The sequence below is a fragment of the Procambarus clarkii genome, chromosome 54 (genome assembly GCF_040958095.1).
Source record: "Procambarus clarkii isolate CNS0578487 chromosome 54, FALCON_Pclarkii_2.0, whole genome shotgun sequence".
Classification (NCBI taxonomy): Eukaryota; Metazoa; Arthropoda; class Malacostraca; order Decapoda; family Cambaridae; genus Procambarus; species Procambarus clarkii.
In genome coordinates, this window is record NC_091203.1 from 19,258,813 (window position 1) to 19,284,341 (window position 25,529).

At 47.0% G+C, this 25,529-nt stretch overlaps 1 protein-coding gene across 7 annotated transcripts in view; it reads right to left on the minus strand.

Moving 5' to 3' along the window:
- The window catches only part of LOC123771277 (transmembrane protein 245), a 449,452-nt gene that overhangs the window by 206,705 nt on the left and 217,218 nt on the right, over positions 1-25,529 (minus strand). For all 7 annotated transcript variants that reach the window (XM_069305159.1, XM_069305161.1, XM_045763753.2 and 4 more), the window contains one exon: positions 15,886-16,024. In XM_069305159.1, coding sequence (XP_069161260.1) covers positions 15,886-16,024 — 139 coding nt within the window. The remainder of the gene's footprint in view (positions 1-15,885; positions 16,025-25,529) is intronic.

Genomic DNA, 25,529 nt, shown 5'->3' on the forward strand with positions numbered 1-25,529 from the left:
GGCCTAGCAGGGGGTACCACCAGAAAATACTCAGAACACAAGGGACACAAGGGGCAAGAACGAAGGCAGACCCCTCCCCACCAGGTAGATAAACAAAAAGAAAACCCCGCAAGAGGACAGCGTACCCAAGCGGAACAGAGCCGGCCGCTATGATTGGTAAAGACAAGCTGCACAGTACCCTGCGCCCCACCAGTGCAAAAACTGCCCCTTACTCTAAGGCGAACAAGGGAGACAGAACACCCGAGCACACAAAGAGCGGCCGAAAACCAAGCAGTAAACGGCCAAGCAGGGGCAGGACCCAAGGAACTTGTGGAAGGTGGCCCCAAGCTCCAAGGGCAGTACTTACAGGGCACCTAGGGAAGGGAACCCTAGGCGCATGCAGCCCGAGTACTGGAGAATCACTCCCGGCTCACGCACCACCTAGAAAACAGACACCACACTCTAGGTACAGTGCTGAAACAACCACTGGAGCCGGAGCACATAACCATTGCCTATAGCATCAGCCGAAGAACTGATGGGTGGATAGCCGGCGTGGGAGGTCTGGGGCTCCCCCTTCCCCCTCCCGGGGAGGGGGGAGCTGCGCAGACAGCGGCGCGGTGACGTATGACGTCATGCTAGTTTCCTTGTTTTTTGTTGAAGAGTTCTATCCACTAGTTCGGCTTTAGGTAGCAATTTTCACCAGAATAGGGGTTTGTTTTGGAATGCTTACCTTTCTGGATGCTTGACCCGGTCGATGGCAGACATAGAATGCTTCCAACCACACGGGGGTTTCTATAGGCCATTGCTCCCCTTGCCTCTCAGAGGGGGCCAGGTTCTGGCTCGTGGTCCCCGGTAGGCCCTAGAACTCCATACACATGACTGATGCCAAAGTCTGACATTAGCATATCAGCCGGTAAAGCTCTGGGGAGCCGACGGGGCTCCCCCCAGAAAAAGACACAAAGGCACAAAAAACCAGCGTTGAATGTAATGAAGCGCCATTTTCTGGGCGAGACCCGGAGACTCCCAGGAGCTATACAGGGCTGATGAATATATATTAGACCGTGGAAACAGTCAATCGAAGGAGTTCTAGGCCTACCGGGGACCAGAGCCAGAATCTGGCCCCCCTCAAGAGAGGCACGAGGAGCAATGGCCTAAAGACACCCCCGTGTAATTGGAAGCAGTCTTTGTCTGCCATCTACAGGGTCAGGCACCCAGAAAGGTAGGAATTCCAAAACAAACTACTACTGATTATTTAATTGCAAACCGAAAGCTGAACTAGGAACAGAACTCTCCAATCAAAACCAAGGAAACAAGTGTGATGTCACCACAAACGATGCGCATCCGTCTGCGCAACACCCCCCCCCCCTCTCCGGGAGGGGGAACGAAGGGGTCCCAGACCTCCGCGCCGGCAACTCTCCCTAGTTCAGAGGCCGAGTATCAAAACACGAAAAAAAACGCCGACCGTGGGGAGGGAGGGATGCTGGGGAGCCTCCGGGTCTCACCCAGAAAATGGCGTTTCATTACATTCAACGCTGGTTTTCTGTGGAGAGCCCCTTCGGCTCCCCAGAGCTACCTAACCAAAGAAAATGAAAAAAGGGACTTACTCTGGCAGAGCCAACTGAATGAGTCGGCGTCGACCGTCCATTCCGTGGAAAGGGGAATGAACAGAGATAGGCCGTCCACCAGGATGTTTGACACCCCTTTAAAATGAACCGCCAGAAGAGCCAAACCCCGAGAACTCAGCAGACGAGTCACCCGAAGCAACCAGCCCCAAAGAACCAAGGACCGCATCGAACCCCTGCGGTTCAAGCAATGAACCACCGGGGAGCAGTCCGAAAGGAGCCGGATCGTTGCTCCTCGAGCGACCCGAATCCTTTGAAGCGAATGCCACACCACCACAAACTCCCGCGCCGTGCTGTGAGCTTGACGGAAGGACGGACCCCACCAACCCTGGCCAGCCTGGTGAGCACTTGTCACAAAACCCCAGCTAAGAGACGAGGCATCCATGAACACATCGACCCAGGGCTTGGGGAGGCGCCACAGCACAGAACACCGAAAAACCCGCAGAGGAAGCCGGTGACGCAGCAGCCAACACAAGGCTCCCGGGATCCGAACCGATCAAGCCCATCAAGCACATCAATCGCGAGCGCGGTGGAAGAGACGACCCCCAGAAACCAGAACATCCGCTGAAGCCAGATCTGACCCGATGGGTAGACCATCACAGCGAAGTTCAGGCTCCCGCACAGGTGCTCGAACAACCGACGTGTGACCCGGGTGCCCTCCAAAAACAGCCGGTGGTGGGACTGCAGCTGTAACAGCGTCGCAAGAGGGAGAGACAAAGAAGCAGCCCGAGAGTCCCACCCAAGACCCAGCCAAGTCTGCACCCGAGAGGGAACCAAATGGGATTTCCTCCAGTTCACTAAGAACCTGAACCCGGCGAGCTGGGAAAGAACCAAATCCCTGTCGAGCAGACACGCGGACTGGCTGGGAGCCCACACCAATCAGGCACCCGGCGCCAAAAGCAGCCGGACCTGAGACAGAGTGGTCATCCGAAAAGAGGGGCAAAAGACTCAGGGATTCAGACGAGACAAGTCCAGTATGAATCGCAGATCTGCACTGTCCCGTTTCGGAACTGAAAACAGGCGGGAAACCCTCCTGAGGGATGTTGTCGTTTCGACCACACCCAAGCAAACCCACTCCCGGATGACCTGACAGAGCACAGGAGAAGAGGCCTGCCCTACCAGCCCCGTGTCCCCTGAAGGAGGAGGAGGAGCGACCCAACGCCACCGCAGGCCGGAGGAAACGACCCAAAATGCCCACGAATCATGGGACCAGGCACGAGCAAATAGGGCGAGTCTAACCGGTTATCCCAGAGCTACCAAGCAAACCAATTAAAAGCTGAACTCCTGCAACGTGTACAAGCACAGGGACCTAGTGGAAGGGCACCAAAAACATACAAGTGGTCCTACCGCCATACCTGGCAGACCCCCGCCAGGGAAAACAAAATAAAAAAAAAAAAACCGCAAAAGCACAACGTCTCCAGGTGAACAGAACAGGTCGCTATGCGTATATCAGACAGCTGTACAGTACCTCGTGCCCCTGCCAGCGACAAAACTACCTCATACCTAAGGAAAAACAGGAGCAAGAACCACCCCCGCAGAAACCCCAAGGGCGGGCAATAACCGAGCAGCAACAGATCCATGCGGAGGTAGTTCCCGAAAGGCTCAGTGAAGATAACCCTGAAGCCGCAAGAGCAGTACTTACAGGGCACCTAGGGAAGGCGGCCCTAGGTACATGCAGCCCCAGTACTCTTGTATTACTCCTGGCTCGCACGTTACCAAAAATGAACACCACCACCGCACTGGAGCACTGCTCAAAAGATAGAGCCAGAGTCGATCGACCGTTCGCCCTCCAACAGCCTGTGAACTGGGTTGAGTTGCCAGCGCGACCCCCCTCTCCTTGAGGTCCCTCTCCCGAGGATGGGGGGGATGCGCAGACGGATGCATGGCGTTTGTGGTGACATACTGGTTTCCTTGGTTTTGATTGGAGAGTTCTGTTGTTAGTTTGGCTTTCAGTTTGCAATTAATTAATCAGTAGTAGTTTGTTTTGGAATTCCTACCTTTCTGGGTGCCTGACCTGGCAGACAAAGACTGCTTAAAATTACATGGGGGTGTCTTTAGGCCATTGCTCCTCGTGCCTCTCTTCAGGGGGCCAGGTTCTGGCTCTGGTCCCCGGTAGGCCTAGAACTCCTTCGATTGACTGTTGCCACAGTCTAATATATACACATCAGCCTGGTATAACTCTGGGAAGCCAAAGGGGCTCTCCACAGAAAAAGAATACAGTATATACCATAACAGATGTGTAGAGCCGGAAAACAGGATTGGTTCAACAGAAATTAAGAGAAGGCCAGAGAGGAAAAGACAAGAAAATGGTTACAATATAGAAAGAGACCTAACCCTCAAACATATCAGCATTACAAACAAGCAAGAAACAAATACAAAGCAGTGAGGAGGGAGGCAGAAAACTTTGAGAAAAAGGTAGCGGACACTTGTAAAACAGATCCAGGATTTTTTTTACAAATTCATTGAAAGCAAGCTGCGTGTGAAGGATAAAAATCAAGAGGTTGAGAATGGGGAACCGATTCACAGAAAATGAAAGAGAAATGTGCAAAATACTAAATGAAAAGTTCCAAAGTGTGTTTGTGCAAAATGAAGTTTTCAGAGAACCAGCCACAATGCCAAGTCTAGAGTACATAGAGGTGTTTCAAGATGAAGTGGCAAAATTACTCAAAAGGCTAGGAACCATATAGTTCATGTGTTACTGTGCAACATCATGATGTTTTGGGTGACAAGTCTGAAGAAGGTGACTCATTTTCTGATTTTAGTGATTTAGAGTCAGAGAAAAGTTTTACCACACCTGTAGCTAGTGCCAGTGGTGTTACCAAGCAAAGTTTTGTTGTATCAGCAGCATCTCGCCCAGCCAAGAGCCACCGCATGGCACCACATGGAGATAATGATGAACAAAGGCCCCATCTTCAAGTAATTTTACCCTCAACGTCCCTTCCAGCCCCTAATGTGCGCAAATGGGCTTCAGCTCCTGGTCTACGGATTCCTCACCGTGGTGCCGCTCGGAAGACAGCAGGTGTATTTGTGTGGAGTGATGGGAAAGATTTTGTTCCAGAAACTCCGACTTTGACATTACAGATGTTGGGATTACAGACCTTTTCCCTGATAATGTTGATGAAATGTGTGAAATGGACTTCTTTACCATATATTTTGATGAGCGGCTTTAAGATGAGCCGCTCATGAAACATATTGTTCAGGAAACGAACAAATATGTGGCTGATCTCATTGGTGAGTGAGGAGTTATCAGATTTTTCACAATTACAGTGTTGGAAATATACAACTGTAGGTGAAATGTACAGTGGTACCTCGGCTTATGAGCGCCCCTGGTTACGAGTTTTCAGGTTACGAGAAGGATTTGCTCGGAAAATTTGTATTGGGATATGAGGGTTGCCTCAGGATACAAGGGTGTTGATACCCATACGGGCCGACTAGCGCGTGGTGGCATGGCGATCGCCGCTCAGTTTACCAGTGTCTTGCACCCAGTGACTATCCCGCCTCAATTCTTCACCAGGATTTACAGTGTTTTGTTGGATATTTGACCATTTGAAAATAAAAGTTATTATATATCTTGCAATGGGTCCCAAGAAAGCCAGTAGTAAAGTTCAACCTAAGAAAATAGTTATGAGTAGAGACAGTAGAGAATGTCCCTACTTCATTCAGAAAATGTGTGAAGTATGGGAAGAACTGCAAAGTTTTGTTGGAAAACTCACCCAGATAAAGCTGTAGCAGGCTGTTGCACTGACCTTTTAAATGACAATATGATGTCTTACTACAGACAAGTGTTAAAATGTAGGGAAAAACAAGTGTCTTTAGACAGATTCTTATTAAGGCAAGCAAGCAGTGAGCCACAAGCAGGTCCTAGTGGTATGTAGGCAAAACGTGCCAGAGAGTGCACACCAGAGAAGTCCTCATTGTCTGAAGGGGACTCCCCTTCTAAACAGTAACATCTCTCCTCCTCCCCCCCTCCTCACCATCTTCCATATGCCAACAGCTGTCATCAGCAAGGGTAAGTAATAACTAACCTAGTTTTGTAGTGTAGATTTCGATGAATTAGGTATAAAATTTAGTTTGAAATGAGGTTTTTGGGTAGTCAGGAATGGATTAATTCATTTCCCATTATTTCTGATGGGGAAATTAGCTTCGGGTTACGAGCCGTCTCCAGGAACGGATTAAACTCTTAAACCGAGGTACCCCTGTACATGTTTTGGGCACTGTGTATGTTGATGAAACGGTGTGTCAAACACGTAATCAACCATTATTGGGGCAAAGACCAGGGTGTTCCAACACCATTGTTCGGGAAATATATGCCTCGAGACAGATTTGTGATAATCCTCAGGTGTCTTTATTTTGCAAGTAATGAAGATGAGACACAGGATGATAGGCTTTGGAGAGTGGGGCACGTTCTGAATAAACTTGTTGGAAAGTTCACAGATTTCTACGTACCAGCTCAGAAGCTGGTGATTGATGAATCCCTTGTGCTTTTCAAAGGATGTGCTGCCTTAAAGCAGTATATTTCCTCCAAATGCCACAGATTTGGATTGAAATTCTTTGTACTCTGTGAGTGTGAAACAGGAATTGTGTTACATATGATAGTGTATTTGGGTACAAATGTAGACATTCTTGGTAATGACAAACATGGCTTCTCAGGTAGTGGTGAAGATAGTGATGGCACCATGGCTGAACAAGAGCCACATATCATACATAGATAACTATTAAACAAGTTCCATGCTATGTTCTTGCTTAATAATAGAACTGGAGTGTGTGGCACAGTAAAGGCAAAACGAAGGGAAATGCCAGTGTTTCACAATGCTATTGAGGTAGATGATCGCCAACTAAGGAAAACTGGTGGAATGCTTTCAGTACGGTGAAAAGACAGGCGTGAAGTGAACATGTTGTACCAGTGAAGTTACACTGGTACAATCGTGGACAGTGGCAAGGTGAACAAAATCACCAGATAAAGAATATATAACCTAGATTGTGTTATGGACTACAATATCAACACGTATTTAGTGGACAAATGCGATATGATGGAGGGGGCAGTAGTGTGTGTGCGGAAGACAGTGAAGTGGACCAAGATGAAGTTTTTCCACCTTGTTGATGTAAGCAATGCTGAACAGTTATAACATGTATTTTGTGAAAACAGGTGGTAAACGAAATTTCCATGTGTTCAGTTTTACTGTAGTGACAATTACTAGAAAAGTTTGGCAAACTGGTCGGAGCGGCAAACCGGGGAGCCGGTCCGCCGAGCGGACAGCACACTGGACTTGTGATCCTGTGGTCCCGGGTTCAATCCCGGGCGCCGGCGAGAAACAATGGGCATAGTTTCTTTCACCCTATGCCCCTGTTACCTAGCAGTAAAATAGGTACCTGGGTGTTAGTCAGCTGTCACGGGCTGCTTCCTGGGGGTGGAGGCCTGGTCGAGGACCGGGCCGCGGGGACACTAAAGCCCCAAAATCATCTCAAGATAACCTCAAGAAACCATTTCCTAGCATACAAAGGCCCATTGTGAACCCAATACTGCACCATGCTCCCACACCCAGGCTCGCTTTCAGGGAGGTCTTTCAGACACACAATGTAAGGAATTTACCACCAACTGGAAAGCATGCAGTAGGGAGTGTAAGTGCATTGTGTGTAACACCACACAAAAGAGGCCACAGAAATGAAAATTGGTCTTAACGTGGTGCCCAGCGTGTGCCGTTCCTTTAAGCTATGTCAAGTGTTTCGACGAGTATCACACTCTCCAGGACTTATAAATGTACATATTGAGTGAGTGTATATATTGAAAATAATTCAAAAAATATTTTTGTGTATATACTTGTGACACTAATATGTGAGAGTGTATTGAATTTACGACAGTTGTATTATATTACAACATCAAGTGACAATATATTGAACAGTATCAGTGAAAAAATTTGGTTGTAAAATACGCCATAGATACTGTAAACAATGTCGCGAAAATAAATTTGTGACAACTCGTGTAGTTTGAATGCCACACACGATGTCTCGTGGATGCACCTTGCTTGAGTGAACATGTTGCTGTGATGTCATCGCCCAACTTCTTGGCTCATTTACGTCATTGGTAAGTACAATTAAATTTATTTTTTATTCTTTTCATGCTCAAGGAACACAAATAAACACACACACAGTTTATTATATTATTTATTTATATATTTTGTGTGTAATTACCTAAGTGTAGTTACAGGATGAGAGCTACGCTCGTGGTGTCCCGTCTTCCCAGCACTCTTTGTCATATAACGCTTTGAAACTACTGACGGTCTTGGCCTCCACCACCTTCTCACTTAACTTGTTCCAACCGTCTACCACTCTATTTGCGAAGGTGAATTTTCTTATATTTCTTCGGCATCTGTGTTTAGCTAGTTTAAATCTATGACCTCTTGTTCTTGAAGTTCCAGGTCTCAGGAAGTCTTCCCTGTCGATTTTATCAATTCCTGTTACTATTTTGTACGTAGTGATCATATCACCTCTTTTTCTTCTGTCTTCTAGTTTTGGCATATTTAATGCTTCTAACCTCTCCTCGTAGCTCTTGCCCTTCAGTTCTGGGAGCCACTTAGTAGCATGTCTTTGCACCTTTTCCAGTTTGTTGATGTGCTTCTTAAGATATGGGCACCACACAACAGCTGCATATTCTAGCTTTGGCCTAACAAAAGTCATGAACAATTTCTTTAGTATATCGCCATCCATGTATTTAAATGCAATTCTGAAGTTAGAAAGCATTGCATAGGCTCCTTGCACAATATTCTTTATGTGGTCCTCAGGTGATAGTTTTCTATCTAGAACCACTCCTAGATCTCTTTCCTTATCAGAATTCTTTAAAGATTTCTCACATAATATATAGGTTGTGTGGGGTCTATGTTCTCCTATTCCACATTCCATAACATGACATTTATTAACATTAAATTCCATTTGCCAAGTGGTGCTCCATATACTTATTTTGTCCAGGTCTTCTTGAAGGGCATGACAATCATCTAAATTTCTTATCTTTCCTATTATCTTAGCATCATCAGCAAACATGTTCATATAATTCTGTATACCAACTGGTAGATCATTTATGTACACAATAAACATCACTGGTGCAAGAACTGAACCCTGTGGTACTCCACTTGTGACATTTCTCCATTCCGATACATTGCCTCTGATTACCCTGGAAACACAAACCATAACTGTCTCTATTTTCCGCTTGTTACAACTTGTAATAAAGTTGTTACATCTTGGCTTAACGTTTTTGTGACGTATTAGAACGTTGTTACAACTCGCTATATTGGTTGTTATAACTGGTTAGGAGGTGTTAAAACTCGTTCGAACGTTGTACCAACGTCGTAGTTTCGGTGTGTGTTTGGCGGGTACTGCCCTCATTTTTCTATCAGTCAGAAAATTTTTCATCCATGATAGAAGCTTACCTGTCACCCCTCCAATATTTTCCAGTTTCCAGAACAACCTCTTATGTGGAACTCTGTCGAAAGCCTTTTTTAGGTCCAGATAGATGCAGTCAACCCAACCATCTCTTTCCTGTAATATCTCTGTGGCTCGATCATAGAAACTGAGTAAATTCGATACACAGGATCTTCCAGATCGAAAACCATACTGTCTGTCTGATATTATATCATTTCTCTCCAGGTGTTCTACCCATTTAGTTTTGATTAGCTTTTCCAATACTTTCACTATTACACTTGTCAATGATACAGGTCTATAATTGAGGGGGTCTTCCCTGCTGCCACTTTTGTAGATTGGAACTATGTTAGCCTGTTTCCACACGTCTGCTACGATTCCTGTACACAGGGATGCCTGAAAGATCAGGTGAAGTGGAATGCTGAGTTCAGATGCACATTCTCTCAGAACCCATGGTGAAACGCCATCTGGGCCAGCTGCTTTGTTCTTCCCGAGCTCCTTTAGCATATTTTCCACTTCATCTCTAGACACCTCTATCCGCTCTATGTTGTTCTCTGGAATTCTTATTGTGTCTGGTTCTCTGAAGATTTCATTTTGTACAAACACACTTTGGAACTTTTCATTTAATGTTTCACACATTTCCTTTTCATTTTCCGTGAATCTGTTTCCCATTTTCAACCTCTGGATATTATCCTTTACCTGCAATTTGTTGTTTATGAATTTGTAGAATAGGCCCGGTTCTGTTTTACATTTATCTGCTATCCCTTTTTCAAAATTTCTTTCTGCCTCTCTCCTTACTGCCGTATAGTTGTTTCTCGCATCTTTGTATCGCTGGTATGTTTGGGGGTTTGGCCTCTTCCTATACTGATTCCATTTTTGTGTCTTTTGGTCTCTTGCCCTCTCACAATTTCTGTCGAACCAATCCTGTTTTCTGGCCCTGCATCTCTGTTTTGGTATGAATGTTTGTGTGCCTTCCTCGTATATTTTTAAAAATTTGGCATACATTTCATTTACTTCCCTGCCTAGCAACAATTCTGTCCAATTACACTCATTAAAAAAATTTTGAAGTTCCCCATAGTGTCCTCTCCTTAAATCGAGTTTATCAACTGTTTCAATGTCCCCATTTTCTTCTAGATGATATCTTAAAGCATAATCAATGTCTAACAGGACGTGATCACTCTTTCCCAAGGGAGGAAGGTACTGGATGTCAAAAATCTCTTCTTTCCTGGTGAATACTAGATCCAGTACTGACGGTACATCTCCTTCCCTCATTCTTGTGGCCTGCTTTATGTGTTGATACAAGAATGTCTCCAGAATGAGGTTCACAAATCTGCATGTCCAAAAGTCCTCCGTTCTTGCTTCATAGGCCTCCCAGTCTATTGCTTTAAAGTTGAAGTCACCCAGTATCAACAGTCGTGATTTATCTTTATCTGCTTGTGCAATAATATCTCTCATGACCATTATGAGGCCCTCTCGTTTGTCATCTAGTTCTTCCTTTGTCCATGTGTTGCTTGCTGGTGGGCTGTAGGCATTTAAAATTATGAGCTTATCATCCTGATTCCAGACCTGCAATGCCATTATGTCAATATCTCGAGGGTTTTCAAATATTAACTCTCTTACCTTTAGGTGTTTTTTCACCAGTACAGCCACTCCTCCTCCCTTCCTAGTTTTCCTGTCACGTCTCCAAACTGAATAGCCTCTTGGGAATATGACTTCATTTATTATATTTCCTTCAAGTTTCGTCTCTGATAATGCGACAATATCTGGGACCCTAAGCTGGATTATATCTTGCAACTCCAAAGTTTTTGACCTCACTCCATCTATGTTGGTATATACAATTTTCAAGAACATGTTCCCTTTTCCTTTGCTCTTTACTCCCCCCTTCCACTACTGATCTTGTTGCTTTGTTTTTATGTACCATTTCACAAGCTTTCCAGTCCCTGTCACTTTGTAAAAAAAAGAATTTCTGTCTTCTTCATTTCTATCCCCATTTAGACGTTTTGCCTCAATTAGGTTCATTTTCAGCTTTTCTCTGTCTTCCTTGGAGAGGTCTTGTCTTATTGACCAAAGTTTGCCAACCTCATCACTCTGCAATTTCCTGGCATTTCTTAGCACATCCATCATGTTTTTCACTCCATTAAACGTCACCCTTAAGGGGCGGTTCTTTTCTTTCTCATATTTTCCTATTCTTCTAAAATCACTGACATTTTCCTTTGAGCCTTCTCCTAAACCTACTATTTTCTCTATGATTTTCATCTCTTCTGCCGCTCGGTCCACCCTAGATGAAATTTCCTTCTCTAAACATCCAAAAATGATTATGGACTTAGTTCTGTCTGCAGTGTTTTGTACCAGTTTACTGTTGGTAACCAGTTCTTTCCTAATTGCTTGCCTAATTTCTGCTTCTTGTTGGTCATTTCTGGTTTTGACTTCCGAACACACTTCTTTGATAGTCTCTTTCTCTTTTACAACTTGAGCATATGTCGCTTTTATTTCTTCTTTATACTTTTCTAGTTCTTTATTCACCTCCTCTATGTGAGTTGTCAGTGAAGTTTCCAGTTGGAGATCCTTACCTAACTCTATGTTAGCCCTTAGGCTTGCTTGGAGTTGTTCACCATATGAGTCTATTTTCTTGTTTATTTCTTCAAAGTCACCACACTTCACTTTCCATGCCTCATTTTCTTTCACTAGTTCCTTGATTTGCTCCTACTGATTTGTTACCTTGTCTGTTAATGCAGTAATAATCTTACCTTGTTGAAGCATACTCCCTTTTAGAGTGCAAAGCTCACTCCAAAGAGCTCCATTGTCCTCTTCCAATTTAAGCACTTTTTCTTCATACTTCTTTTGCATATCCTCAATTATCTCTAACCTGCCAAGAACACCTCCTTTCCTTATATCTTGTGGTGAGAATCCTTTGAAACCATCATCTGTTGGTGTGTCTACATTCTCAGTGGGGGTGGTGGCGGCGGCCATCTTTGTTTTTGTTCTAGACCAAAACAAACTTTTCCGCTCGGCTATTTTCACTCACTTTTACTTGTTTATTGTATTTTATGTGTGTAATTACCTAAGTGTAATTACCTAAGTGTAGTTACAGGATGAGAGCTACGCTCGTGGTGTCCCGTCTTCCCAGCACTCTTTGTCATATAACGCTTTGAAACTACTGACGGTCTTGGCCTCCACCACCTTCTCACTTAACTTGTTCCAACCGTCTACCACTATTTGCGAAGGTGAATTTTCTTATATTTCTTCGGCATCTGTGTTTAGCTAGTTTAAATCTATGACCTCTTGTTCTTGAAATTCCAGGTCTCAGGAAGTCTTCCCTGTCGATTTTATCAATTCCTGTAACTATTTTGTATGTAGTGATCATATCACCTCTTTTTCTTCTGTCTTCTAGTTTTGGCATATTTAATGCTTCTAACCTCTCCTCGTAGCTCTTGCCCTTCAGTTCTGGGAGCCACTTAGTAGCATGTCTTTGCACCTTTTCCAGTTTGTTGATGTGCTTCTTAAGATATGGGCACCACACAACAGCTGCATATTCTAGCTTTGGCCTAACAAAAGTCATGAACAATTTCTTTAGTATATCGCCATCCATGTATTTAAATGCAATTCTGAAGTTAGAAAGCATAGCATAGGCTCCTTGCACAATATTCTTTATGTGGTCCTCAGGTGATAGTTTTCTATCTAGAACCACTCCTAGATCTCTTTCTTTATCAGAATTCTTTAAAGATTTCTCACATAATATATAGGTTGTGTGGGGTCTATGTTCTCCTATTCCACATTCTATAACATGACATTTATTAACATTAAATTCCATTTGCCAAGTGGTGCTCCATATACTTATTTTGTCCAGGTCTTCTTGAAGGGCATGACAGTCATCTAAATTTCTTATCCTTCCTATTATCTTAGCATCATCAGCAAACATGTTCATATAATTCTGTATACCAACTGGTAGATCATTTATGTACACAATAAACATCCCTGGTGCAAGAACTGAACCCTGTGGTACTCCACTTGTGACATTTCTCCATTCTGATACATTGCCTCTGATTACTGCCCTCATTTTTCTATCAGTCAGAAAATTTTTCATCCATGATAGAAGCTTACCTGTCACCCCTCCAATATTTTCCAGTTTCCAGAACAACCTCTTATGTGGAACTCTGTCGAAAGCCTTTTTTAGGTCCAGATAGATGCAGTCAACCCAACCATCTCTTTCCTGTAATATCTCTGTGGCTCGATCATAGAAACTGAGTAAATTCGATACACAGGATCTTCCAGATCGAAAACCATACTGTCTGTCTGATATTATATCATTTCTCTCTAGGTGTTCTACCCATTTAGTTTTGATTAGTTTTTCCAATACTTTCACTATTACACTTGTCAATGATACAGGTCTATAATTGAGGGGGTCTTCCCTGCTGCCACTTTTGTAGATTGGAACTATGTTAGCCTGTTTCCACCCGTCTGCTACGATTCCTGTACACAGGGATGCCTGAAAGATCAGGTGAAGTGGAATGCTGAGCTCAGATGCACATTCTCTCAGAACCCATGGTGAAACGCCATCTGGGCCAGCTGCTTTGTTCTTACCGAGCTCCTTGAGCATTTTTTCCACTTCGTCTCTAGACACCTCTATGTGTTCTATGTTGTTCTCTGGAATTCTTATTGTATCTGGTTCCCTAAAGATTTCATTTTGTACAAACACACTTTGGAACTTTTCGTTTAGTGTTTCACACATTTCCTTTTCATCTTCCGTGAATCTATTTCCCGTTTTCAACCTCTGAATATTATCCTTTACCTGCAATTTGTTGTTTATGAATTTATAGAATAGACCTGGTTCTGTTTTACATTTGTCCGCAATCCCTTTTTCAAAATTTCTTTCTGCCTCTCTCCTCACTGCCGTGTAGTTGTTTCTCGCATCTTTGTATCGCTGGTATGTTTGGGGGTTCGGCCTCTTCCTGTATTGATTCCATTTTTGTGTCTTTCGGTCTCTAGCCCTCTCGCAATGTCTATTGAACCAATCCTGTTTCCTAGTTCTGCATCTCTGTTTTGGTATAAATTTTTTTGTGCCTTTATCATATATTTCACAAAACTTGCCATACATCTCATTCACTTCCTTGCCTAGCATCAAGTCTGTCCAATTATACTCACTAAAAAAATTTCTAAGGTCACCATAATGTCCTCTCCTGAAGTCTGGTTTTTCAACTGCTTCAACCTCCTTATTTTCTTCCAGCTTATAACGCATTGCATACTTTATTCCCAAAAAGACATGGTCACTTTTACCCAAGGGAGGAAGGTACTGAATGTCAAATATCTCTTCCTCCTTCCTGGTAAATATCAAATCTAGCATGGAGGGAACGTCCCCTTCCCTCATCCTCGTAGCTTGTTTAACATGTTGATACAAGAATGTTTCCAGGATGAGGTCTACAAATTTACAGGTCCAAAAATCTTCTGTTTTAGCTTCATATGCTTCCCAGTCTATGGATTTCAAGTTGAAGTCACCGACTATCAACAGTCGTGATCTATCGTTATCCGCTCTCGCTATAATCTCTCTCATTATTGTTATAAGACCTTCACGTTTACTATCTAGCTCCTCCTTTGACCATGTGCTGCTTGGCGGTGGACTATATGCATTTATCATCATTAGTTTATCATCCTCATAGCAGATCTCTAGTGCTATTATGTCAACTTCTTGTGGATTGGCAGTCATTATTTCCTTCACCTTTAGGTGTTCTTTTACCAGCACAGCAACGCCACCGCCTTTCCTAATTTTTCTGTCCCGTCTCCAAATTGAGTAGCCCCTTGGGAATATGACCTCATTTAAAATAACATCTTCAAGTTTTGTCTCCGTGAGTGCAACAATGTCTGGTGTCTGCAGCTGTATTACATCACTTAACTCCAGTATCTTCGATCTCACCCCATCTATGTTGGTGTATGCAATCTTCAGGAACTTGTTCCCCCTCTCCTTATTCTTCACTCCCCCTCTCTCTATTGATTTTGTTGGTTTGCCTTTATGTACCACTTTACTGGTTTGCCTACCCCTATCACTTTGTAGAAAAAAGAATTTATTTCTTCTTCATTCCTGCTCTCATTTAAATGTTTTGCCTCGGCGAGGTTCAGTTTCAGCTTCTCTCTATCTTCTTTTGAAAGATCTCGTCTTAACGACCACCCTTTCCCATCCTCATCCCTTTGCAATTTTCTAGCATTCCTTAGTACTTCTTCCATCTGTTTGGCACCGTTTAGGGTGATCCTCAAAGGTCGATCTTTCCCTTTTACGTACCTGCCTATTCTCCTGTAGTCGCACACATTCTCTCTGTTTGTAAGACCTTCCACGAGGCCAACAATTTTATCTACTACTTTAGCTTCTTCTACAGCTCTTTCTGACCTAGATGTTATCGCCTTTTCTTTGCAGCCAAAAATGATCAGGGACTTACTCCGATCAACTGTGTTTTGCACCAACTTCGGGTTAGATGCCAATTCTTTCCTCACTTCTAGCCTAATGTTTGTTTTATCTTGCCTATGTGTGTGTGTGTGTGTGTGTGTGTGTGTGTGTGTGTGTGTGTGTGTGCCTGGCAGTGTTGAAGGCTATTACTAATAGTGGAGCAGCATAAGGGTTAAAGTCAGGTGTGAACATTTCACACAATCCACCCTCATAACACCAAAGTGTTAACTTTTCCTGCCTGACATTAACAGTTAGTTGGTCTGCCACACCATAATTCAAAACTGTCACCCAGCCTGCATGTCATAACACAATTTAAAAGTACATTTATCCCTCCAACCTAATGTTCCAAGATGTCAGTTAATATAACAACATGGACATTGATGAGCAGACTACAGGAAATATAAAATATTACACATTAAAAACGTTAGAACTTTGTCTGACCTGGAGTCTTGCGGAGACCTTCAACGAGGGAATCAAAGGTCATTGCCACGGCTTCTGAGGTAACGACTGGGCCTCGTGCTGGTGGTAGGGGATGTGCTGCTACCCAAGCCTGATAAATTCGGTCCCACAGTTCAACAACCTGGACAAAATGTGCAAATTGGAGATAAATTACAAACAGGGAACTTGAAATGAGTGTGATAATGATAAAACACAAAAGCTAAGAGGAGATTCCAATGTTACACTGTGGTGATGTACAGAGTGTGGAGAGCTTGTTCATATATCCAACATTAGCAGACGATGAGTCACAATAACGTGGCTGAAGATATGATGACCAAACCACACATCAGAAGATGAAGAAACGACGATGTTGCGGTCCATCCTGCACTATTATCAAGTTGAGTGTGATAATGACTTAATAATACCTGGACTCGATAACCATAACGTCGTCGTTTCTTCATCTTCTGATGTATGGTTTGGTCATCATCCAACATTAGCATTTGGCGAGTAATGTGCAGGAAGAAAAAATCCATAAGACGTCCAACTGTTCACAGTATTGTTTGCAAGGAAGAGCAGAACAGAACGCTAAGATTCCTCAGAATTACACTATGGGTGCACAGGGATAGTAGTGCTAGTAGCCCTCAGTGTTACACAATAGCGGGTGTGGGGGTTCACAGGGGACAGTAGTGCTAGTAGCCTCCAGTGTCACTCCATGGGGCAGTATTATTATCCAAGTGTAATTACCTAAGCATCCATTACAGGGCACCATGCTCGAGGTGTCCCGTCTTCGCAGTACTCTGTCATAAAATGCTTTGAAAATATTGAGTTTTGGTATTCACTGCCATTGCACTTAACTTGTTCTTATCATCTACCACTCTGCAATAGAGAAGTTCGTAATATTTTTTGGTACCTTTGTTTCCCAAATTTCAATCTATGTCCTCTTGTTCTTTAACCACTGCACTGCTCTGCATTAAAATATGACACCCCCATGGCACACCTAAAAAAACCAGCGTTGAATGTAATGAAACGCCATTTTCTGGGTGAGCCCCAGAGGCTCCCTGGAGTTTATCGGGCTAATGTATGTTATATTAGACCGGGACATTAGCTAAGGAGTTCAGACCTACCAGGGACCAGGGCCAGAACCTGGCCCCTTCAGAGAGGTTTCAGGGAGCAATGGCCCTGGAAAACCCCATTGTGGTTGGGGTTTTCCTTATCTGCCATCGACCAGGGTTAGGCACCCAGAAAGGTAGGCATAACAAAACAAACCCCACATGGTAAAAAACTAAAACAAAAAAACGAACAGAGAGGTAGAAACTCCCTACAATCACAAGGAAACAAGCAAACCTCACACTTTACTGCCACGCTGATCGTCTGCGCAGCCCTCCCCGCCCCGAGAGAAGGAGGGGGGGGGGAGCCCCGGACCTACCACGCCGGCTGCCAAGCTTCAGTTCGGAAGCTAAGCTTCAACCAATGCGAAAAAAACGCCTACCAGTGAGAGGGAGGGTTGCCAGGGAGCCTCCGGGGCTCACCCAGAAAATGGCGTTTCATTACATTCAACGTTGGTTTCCTGTGGGGAGCCCCTACGGCTCCCTGGAGCTTCATACCCAAAGAGAAGGAAAAGAAAGGGCCAGCCCAGGAGGCGGCTGCCACAAACTCTGCAATGGAAAGCCGAGACAACAGGTTGCAACCTGCGACCCAAGGCAACAAGTACGCACAGGAGCAGACACGCATAGAGAATGGGCGGCCAAGAACTGTGCGACCCTCAATTCCCTGCGCCCGAAATGAGCCCTAGACGTTGCCAACACAGCAGCAAAAGCTGCAAACGTCTGAACAGCACTGGCGCAAAGACAGACTGCAGGCTGGAAGAATGAAAAACTCTGCGGACGACCTGGAAGACTCGAGCCCTGAAAACAGGGAACGAGGGGAACCAGATCAACCACAGCGCATCCCCAGACACGGTACGCAGGCAACGGCAAAAAACACAACCGGACAACACAGGACGCACCCCCGGCCAAACCAATCAAGCATCAATAACCCAAGAACCCCTCCGGAAAGCAGCCGTCTCGACCGTCGCCAGGACGGAGAAAGGCTGCACATGTACAAATCTACCACCAGTACCAAAGAGCAGAAACCGAAGGGGCTACCACAAACTGAGAAGATAAGAAGGCACCCTGATCAAGGAGCAGGATGGCTCAGGCGACGCATGAGCAGGATGGCTCAGGCGATGCATGAGCAGGATGGCTCAGGCGACGCATGAGCAGGCCGGAGGTGAAACAAAACATGAGAAAGCGTATGAAACGTCATACTGTCGCCAAGACGAAGCTCGCAGGTGGGACACCGTCAACAAAGCCACCAGAACACCACAGAGATGGTGATACCCGCGTCAAAATACCAGACGCGAAGAGCTGAGGAGAAGGCCGAACCAGTCATGTACAGGACCGATTCGACCTGCCGAATGAGGTGGAGCTGTGGGAAAATACCCCGGGTTCGAACACCTATCAAGCAGCATCTGAAAATAAGGCTGGGCCGGCCACCAAGGAACCATCAGGACTGCTCTCGTGGGAATGGGCTGCAACCGAGGAAGAACCCGAAGCAACAGCTGAACCAGGAGAAGAGGAACAGGGACCCCCACCTTGACCAGTCCTGCCGAAAAGCATCCACCATGAATGCCTCGCAGGTGGAAAAGGGCGCCACATAAAATGGGCGACGCCTAGACCACACCGACTCGAAGACGTCCATGGCCAGGAGTCCATACGTCCGACAGAGCCAACAAAAAGAGTCAGCGACGACTGGCCAATCCGCGAAGAGACGAATGAACCGGAACAGCTGTCCGCCAGGACACAGGACACACCCCGGACATGAACCTCACGGTTAGCCAAACCCCTGTGGTTCCGGCAAGAACCGCTCGAGAACAGTCTAAACAGAGCTGAATGGTAGAGCACCGAGTGCCCCAAACCCTACAAAGCGCAAACCAGACAGCCACAAACTCCCGAACCGTGCTGTGAGCCTGACGGACGGACAGACTCCACCAACCTCGGCCGACCTGGTGAGCACTGGTCACAAAGCCCCAGCCGAAAGATGACTCGTCCGTGAATACATCGAGTGAAGGCTCGGGGAGGTGCCAAGGCACGGAACCCCGAAAACTCCAAAGAGGAAGCTGGTGACGCAACACCAACATAAGATCCCCGGAGGAACGAACCCAACAAATGCAAGAGGCGGAAGGGGAGTCTCCGAAGGAACCAAACAGATGCCGAAGCCAAACCCGACCCCGCGGGCAGACCAGCACGTCAAAGTTCAGACTCCCGCACAAATGCTCAAGCAACCGCTGAGCAACCCAGGACCCCCTCATGTACAGCCGAAGGCGGGACAACAGCCGCAGTAACACTTCTGGAGGGAAAGACAATGAGTGGCCCAATAGCCCTAAACAAGGCCCAGGTTCAAACCTGGGACGGAAACAGATGGAATGGCCTCCAGATCACCAGGAAACCAAACCCGGTTATCTGGAAAGAACCACACCCCTGGTGAGCAGATAAGCAGACTGACTGGAAGCCCACACCAGCCAGTCGTCGAGGTAGGCCAGACACCGAATCTCAGACTTAGACAGGGCACTAAGATCCGGTAAAGATGCAAAAAAAAAAAAATATATACCAAGTGCCCATTACAAAATATGGAAGGCAACAAAAGCAGCAAGCCTGAAGCCCCACCACCAACTGTGCCAGTCCCAGAAAACTGAAGAGGAACGTGTCAAGAAGTGACTTGGAGGTCCAGGGCCATCATCTAGGCACCCTGCCCCAACAGAAGCCGGACAGGAGACAACAGTCCTCCGAGAAGGGCATAGAATCCAGGGCGCAGACTGAAGAAGTCCAGAAGAACTGCAGATGCGAAAGGCCCACGACTGCAAGGAGCAGACGGGAACCCCAGAAGGATGGGGCGGATCGACCACGTCCAACGCACCCACTAAGATGACATGATGAAGCGCAGGGGAAGAAGCCCACCCCACCAGCTCTGAACCCCCCCCCAAAGGGGGAGAAGCCGTCTACCGACGCCACCAGAGCCCGGAAGACCACCAAAAGCTCCCACAAGACCACCAAAAGCGCCCACCAACAACGGGACCATGTGAGTGAACAGAGCAAGCTACTCCCCCAGCGCCCCGTCAACAGAGAAGGGAACAGAACCCCTTCCGAAAGAAAAAGTACACACACATATACACATTATGTATATACACATACATATACATATACACAAACACACAAGATATGTTACACACACACATCCTGTGTATCTTGTGTGCAACACACAAGATATGTTACACACACGTGCGTATACACATGTGCACACACACACAGCGTACACATGTACATGCGTACACACACACATACATTGCAAAAGAAAAGTACCAGTCGCCGACCAGTGGGCAGAGAGCACCACGCCGGCCAGGCAAAGAAGGCACAAAACTGCATCAAAAGTCCCACCTCAACAACCTCAAAATCCCAGCACGACCACAACATGTGCCAAGACCCAAAGTGATCAGTCTGCAAGCCAGGAAGACCCCAGAAGGCAGAACTGGGTCACACGAGGAAACAAAGCCCCCTGAACCCACAATGGGGGGCCCAAGAGGAAGAAACCTCCGGAACGAAACCAAAGAACCCAAAGGAACCCAGAATCGAACCAAGGGGAGCCCAAACCACCACATTTGCCGGTGGAGAACACCACAGAAAGACAAAGCACAGCCCCCAGACACCCCCCTGGGAAAATGGTCATAACAGACCGAAAACCGATGGACAAGGTGTGGGAGCAAGCATACCAGCCAGGGGACACTGAGTCCAAACCCAAACGCCCAGACCCAAAACAGACAAAATGGAAAACCCGGTGTAAAATCAACACCCAAATGTTCCCAGGGGAACAGGTAACGGGCAGAAAACACCAGAAAAGCAAAGAAACGACAACAGGAGAATAAAAAACCCTGAAAAAAGGTGAAAACTCACCCCAGAAGCTAGCTCTCACACCCAGACGCATGTAAACAAACCGCAACGCCACCCTGGTGGCCACGCCGGGAAACCGGCAGACGAAAATGGCCGCCAGCCGGTTCTGTGACTGATGCTAAAGATACAAATACACGCCAGCAAAAGTGGGAAGCAAGCAGACTGGATGGGCAAAAAACACTGCCCAACTGCCCAACAGCAGAAAACCCAGGCAGGGGCAAACCACCCCAGAACTGCTAGCAGGCATCCCCCACAGCCCCGGGAACCAACAACAGAGGCCCCGGGGCAGAGCCGTCCTCCAAGCCCTCCGCCCTTAAAAAAAAGCAAGAGTCCATGGGAAAGGCAGCAAGAAAGGGAGGGCCGCTGGTAAGGCCCAGAAGCCTTGGCAGGAGGAACCGGCTCGAAAAACCTCCGTCCCCCAACCTGAACAGGGCAGCCCCCAAAAACCGCCCGAGTCTCGGCCCCAACTAAACCCCGCCCCGATCCCGAAACCCACAGACAGTCCGGAGTCGGGAACAGGGAGGGAAAGGGGTGAACAGCACCTATCCAAACGGGGCGGCCTCGAGGCATCCGACTGGGAAACCAACCTAGCATGTTGCAGCAACCTAACCTAGCTTGCAACACGGATGCCGCCTGTACTCTGAACAGTAATAACCTCAGGATAGTACGGGAGAACAAGCAGAGAATCTCTCACAAGACTCCGGGTCAAGGTGTCAGTGACCCAACAGGCAGCATGACGGAGGTAAAAATGGCGACTGTCACCCGGAGACAAGGGCACAGCAACCAACGATCCCGTACAAGACGGGTTGGAACCTGGAAGACACATTCAATGGTCTCCTGAGCCCAGACAGGGGTTTCCAGGGCCCGTAGGGGTAACAACTACGGGAAGCCCGGGCAAGGTGTTGCTAACCGTTTAAGAAACCCAAACATAACAAGAGGGTAGATTATAGCACTGAAAACCCCTGCGACATGTACAATCACGGGGGCCTAGCAGAGGGCCGCCAAACACTTCCAGTGGAACTATAGCCACACTAGGCAGGCCCCCACCAGGCATGAAAATAATAACAAAAGAAAACCCTGCAAAAGTACACCGTCTCTAGAGGCAACAGGAACCGGCCGCCGCTTAGGTGGCAGGCTGTGCAACACCTTGACGCCCTAACCAGCACAATACCAATCTCTACCCAGGGCCAAACAAGGGCCCCAAGCCCCAGCTAGCCCCAAGGGTGAGGCAAATGCCGAGCAGCAAGAACCTCTATGGGAATGGTTCCTGAACGCACCAGGGAAGATAACCCTGTTACGCAAGGGCAGTACTCACAGGGCGCTTAGGGAAGTCAGCCACTAAGCGCATGCAGCCCTGGCACTGATGAGGTACAGTACTCCTGGCCACCTAGACGATCGTCCGCACAGTCCGAATAAAACAGGAGGAGGGTGCAAGGGAGAGGCAGAATGGAGAGGTCGGAGATAGTAGCACGGAGGGTAAAGAGGGGCCAGTCAGCCTCGGCAAACCGCCACCTAGGGAAGGAGAGGGGGAGGGTGAAAAGTGAAAAAGGAAACAAGGATGGGAAAATGGTCACTGCCATGGAGGTCAAGAACCCGCCACTCGAAATCTAAGTAAAGGGAAGACGAGCAAAGGGAAATCTCAAGACATGAAAGGGTGCGAGTCCGAGAGTCTAAATGAGTGGGTCCACCAGAATTCAGTAGAGACAGGGAAGGAGAGAGGATGAACGGTTCGAGAAGGCAATCTCGGGTGTTTGTCAGAACATCACCCCTAAAGGTATATTGACAATTGAAATCCCCTAGCAGGAGCACAGCTCCGGCAAGGAGTCCAGTAGGTGTTTAAGATCATGAAGAGAAAGCAGGCCACTCGGGGGGAAGATAAATGGAAAAAACCGTGTACCATTTCCTCAGAAAGATACAAGCAGCAGAACAATGGAGAGGTGAAGGAAAAAGTAAGCAGACAAAAGGGAACATCAGAGCAAATCAAGAAAGCAGAAGAGTTAGGAGCCCCAGCAACAGCTAGTGGGGAGAGGAGAGAAAGGAATAGCCACGAAAGCGACCAGGACGAGCACCAAGAATTGGCTCCTGGAGACAGACACAAAGGGGCGAAATCGTGAAAGCAGAAGTTGGAGTTCAAGGAAAATGGTGTAATAACCATGAATGTTCCAGTGAAGAATACACATCGACAAGAAGAGAAAGGACAGCAACAGAGAACAACGAAGAAACAAAGGTGAAAAGGGAACACAGTGTGTTAAAGAAGCGCAGGATCAGGGTCAGGGTCAGCGAAGTTAGGGTTAGGGGGCATGGGTAAGCTGAGTACAGTAAAGAAGATGGGAAGGGAGCTGGAGGATCGACCAGGGGCAGACGAGCAGGGTCTGGAGGAGGAAGAGAGGGGGAGGGACAACCGAGGGTCAAGGACAGCAGCAGGAGGGGCAGAAACCAGGGAGTGCACCTCAGCAAGGGAAGCAACCGAGAGGAAAGCAGGGGCCAAAGAGACCTTCATGGCAGGAACAGGGGGCAGAACCACCGAAACGGGACAGGAGGGAGCAAGAGAGTCGGAGATAGGGGGCGAGGAAGAAAGCGAAGCCTTCTTACCTGCCGGGGAGGAGGAAGCAGAGGAGCCAGGCTTATGTTTCTGATTCAACGAGACAGGCATCCCAGCAACAATGTACTGGGCAACAGATTCTAGCGTCTCAACAGGAGAAGCAAAACGAGAGCAAACACGAAGGCCGTTGGGAAAGCGATGGACATCAGTCCGCACTGACAGGCGGCATGGAGAGCTAAGAGATAGAGAAGAAGGATCGGAAAGAGGATCGGAGGGAGACGAGGAAGAAGACACAGGAGACACGACAGACTGGGAAGAAAGAAGGGGAACCCCAGACAGAGACAGGAGGGGGACCCTCCGGGACAGAACGCAAAGGAACAGAGGCAGCGGCGGTGGGCGTGTCTGGGTCTAAGGCCCGGAAACGGTTGTGAGACTGAGGAAGGCGGGAAAGGCGAGGAGAGGAAGAGTGCAACACGTGAGCATAAGAAACGTTAGCATAAGGGGGGAGACAGCAAACTTGGCGCCTTGCCTCAGGAAAAGACAAACGTTCCCTGTGCTTCAGTTTGAGGACAGCTGCCTCAAGCTTGTAATGTATACACGCGCAGGAGAAGGTAGGATGGGCCTCACTTCAATTGAGGCAGCGAGCCTGGAAAGACATGCACTCCGACTTAGAGTGACCTTAGTCCCCACACACAGAACAGAGACAGTACTGGAGCAGCAAAGGGCTCCATGCCCAAACCTCCAGTACTTATTACAGAGCCGAGGAGAGGGAATGTACTTCTGGACGGAGCACCTAGCACCAGCAAGAATGACATAGGGCAGAAGGGTCCTACCATCAAAGGTAATCTTCACAACCCGAAGTGGTTGACGGCGACGACCACAAGGGGGACAAGTAAACGAGTCCACCTGGAGGACAGAACGGCCTTGGGCTTTCAGGACATGCCGAATATCTTCGTGGCAGTCCTGCAGATTCCGAACACCGATAGCAACATGGGGTGGGAGGAAAATAGTGCCAACACTGGCACTGAACCGAGCGTTCTTGGAGACACAAACAGGGGTCTCGCTAAGGCAGGATAAGGCAGCCAAGCGGGAGGCTGCATCCTGAGGAGCAGCAGTAATGACACGTGTACCGAGACGGTGGGGTTGAAGGTAACAGAGGCATCTACTGAATCAACAAGGTTCCTATGGAGGGAGAAATCGTCAGGAGGCGTAGAATCAAGAGGGAGGAGTGCAAAGTATTTGGCCCACGAAGCGGGACCAAACAAGGCTTGAAACACATTAGTACGGGAAGGAATCGAGCGAGCACGGCCGTGGCGAGGACGGCGTTGAGAACCCCCAGAAAGGTTCAGTAGTGCAGTTGTCACTACTAGAGACTGCCAGGGGACAAGATGGTGGTCACTGGGGGCTTGGGCTCGACCCAATCACAGAGGGAGGGAGGGAGGGGAGTCGAGGGCAGTAGTCAGGAGGGTCAGAGGAGGAGCAAGGTTGGGGGGCTACAGAGCCTGGTCTTCCAATACAGTCCGACTCGGGGGCTTGGTCGCCCACCCCACGAGCCTGAAAAGGTAGAAGAGGAACAAAATTTGACATAAGGATGAGAGGTCAGACTTTCATTCACGAATGTCCCCATACCCACCATGGAGCCACAATTAGAGGCAGGACACCCAAGAAGAAGCTATCGCCGATCATGCTGGGGCCCCCTAGGGGTGCGTCGTGAGTATACGCCCCACAAATGCCACCTTAAGAACTATCAGTCCGTCGAGATCGGGTTCAATAACGAAAGGAGGATTGACAATAAAAGGGTCCCCTCGCTCCAGACGTTTGGTACTACAGTTCTACGGGTACAAGAGTATGCCTCCTCAAACACCTAGGTGTCAAAATAGAAGAAGTCCAAAAGAATAATCAAAACCGCCAAAAGGTCGGCAGGAAATGACAATCAGAAAGGAGAAGAGGGGGAGAAAAACGAAACATAAAGAAAAGGAGAAGCGATCCGGCAAAATTAGAGAAGACAGCAGCAGGAGCATAAGGTTACATCACAGTTTCAAACTCTATTTTCTTTGTGTCTTTAGGTTGTTTTGATGATTAGGGACCAGTTTAGGGTTTTTCACTAATATAAATGATATAAA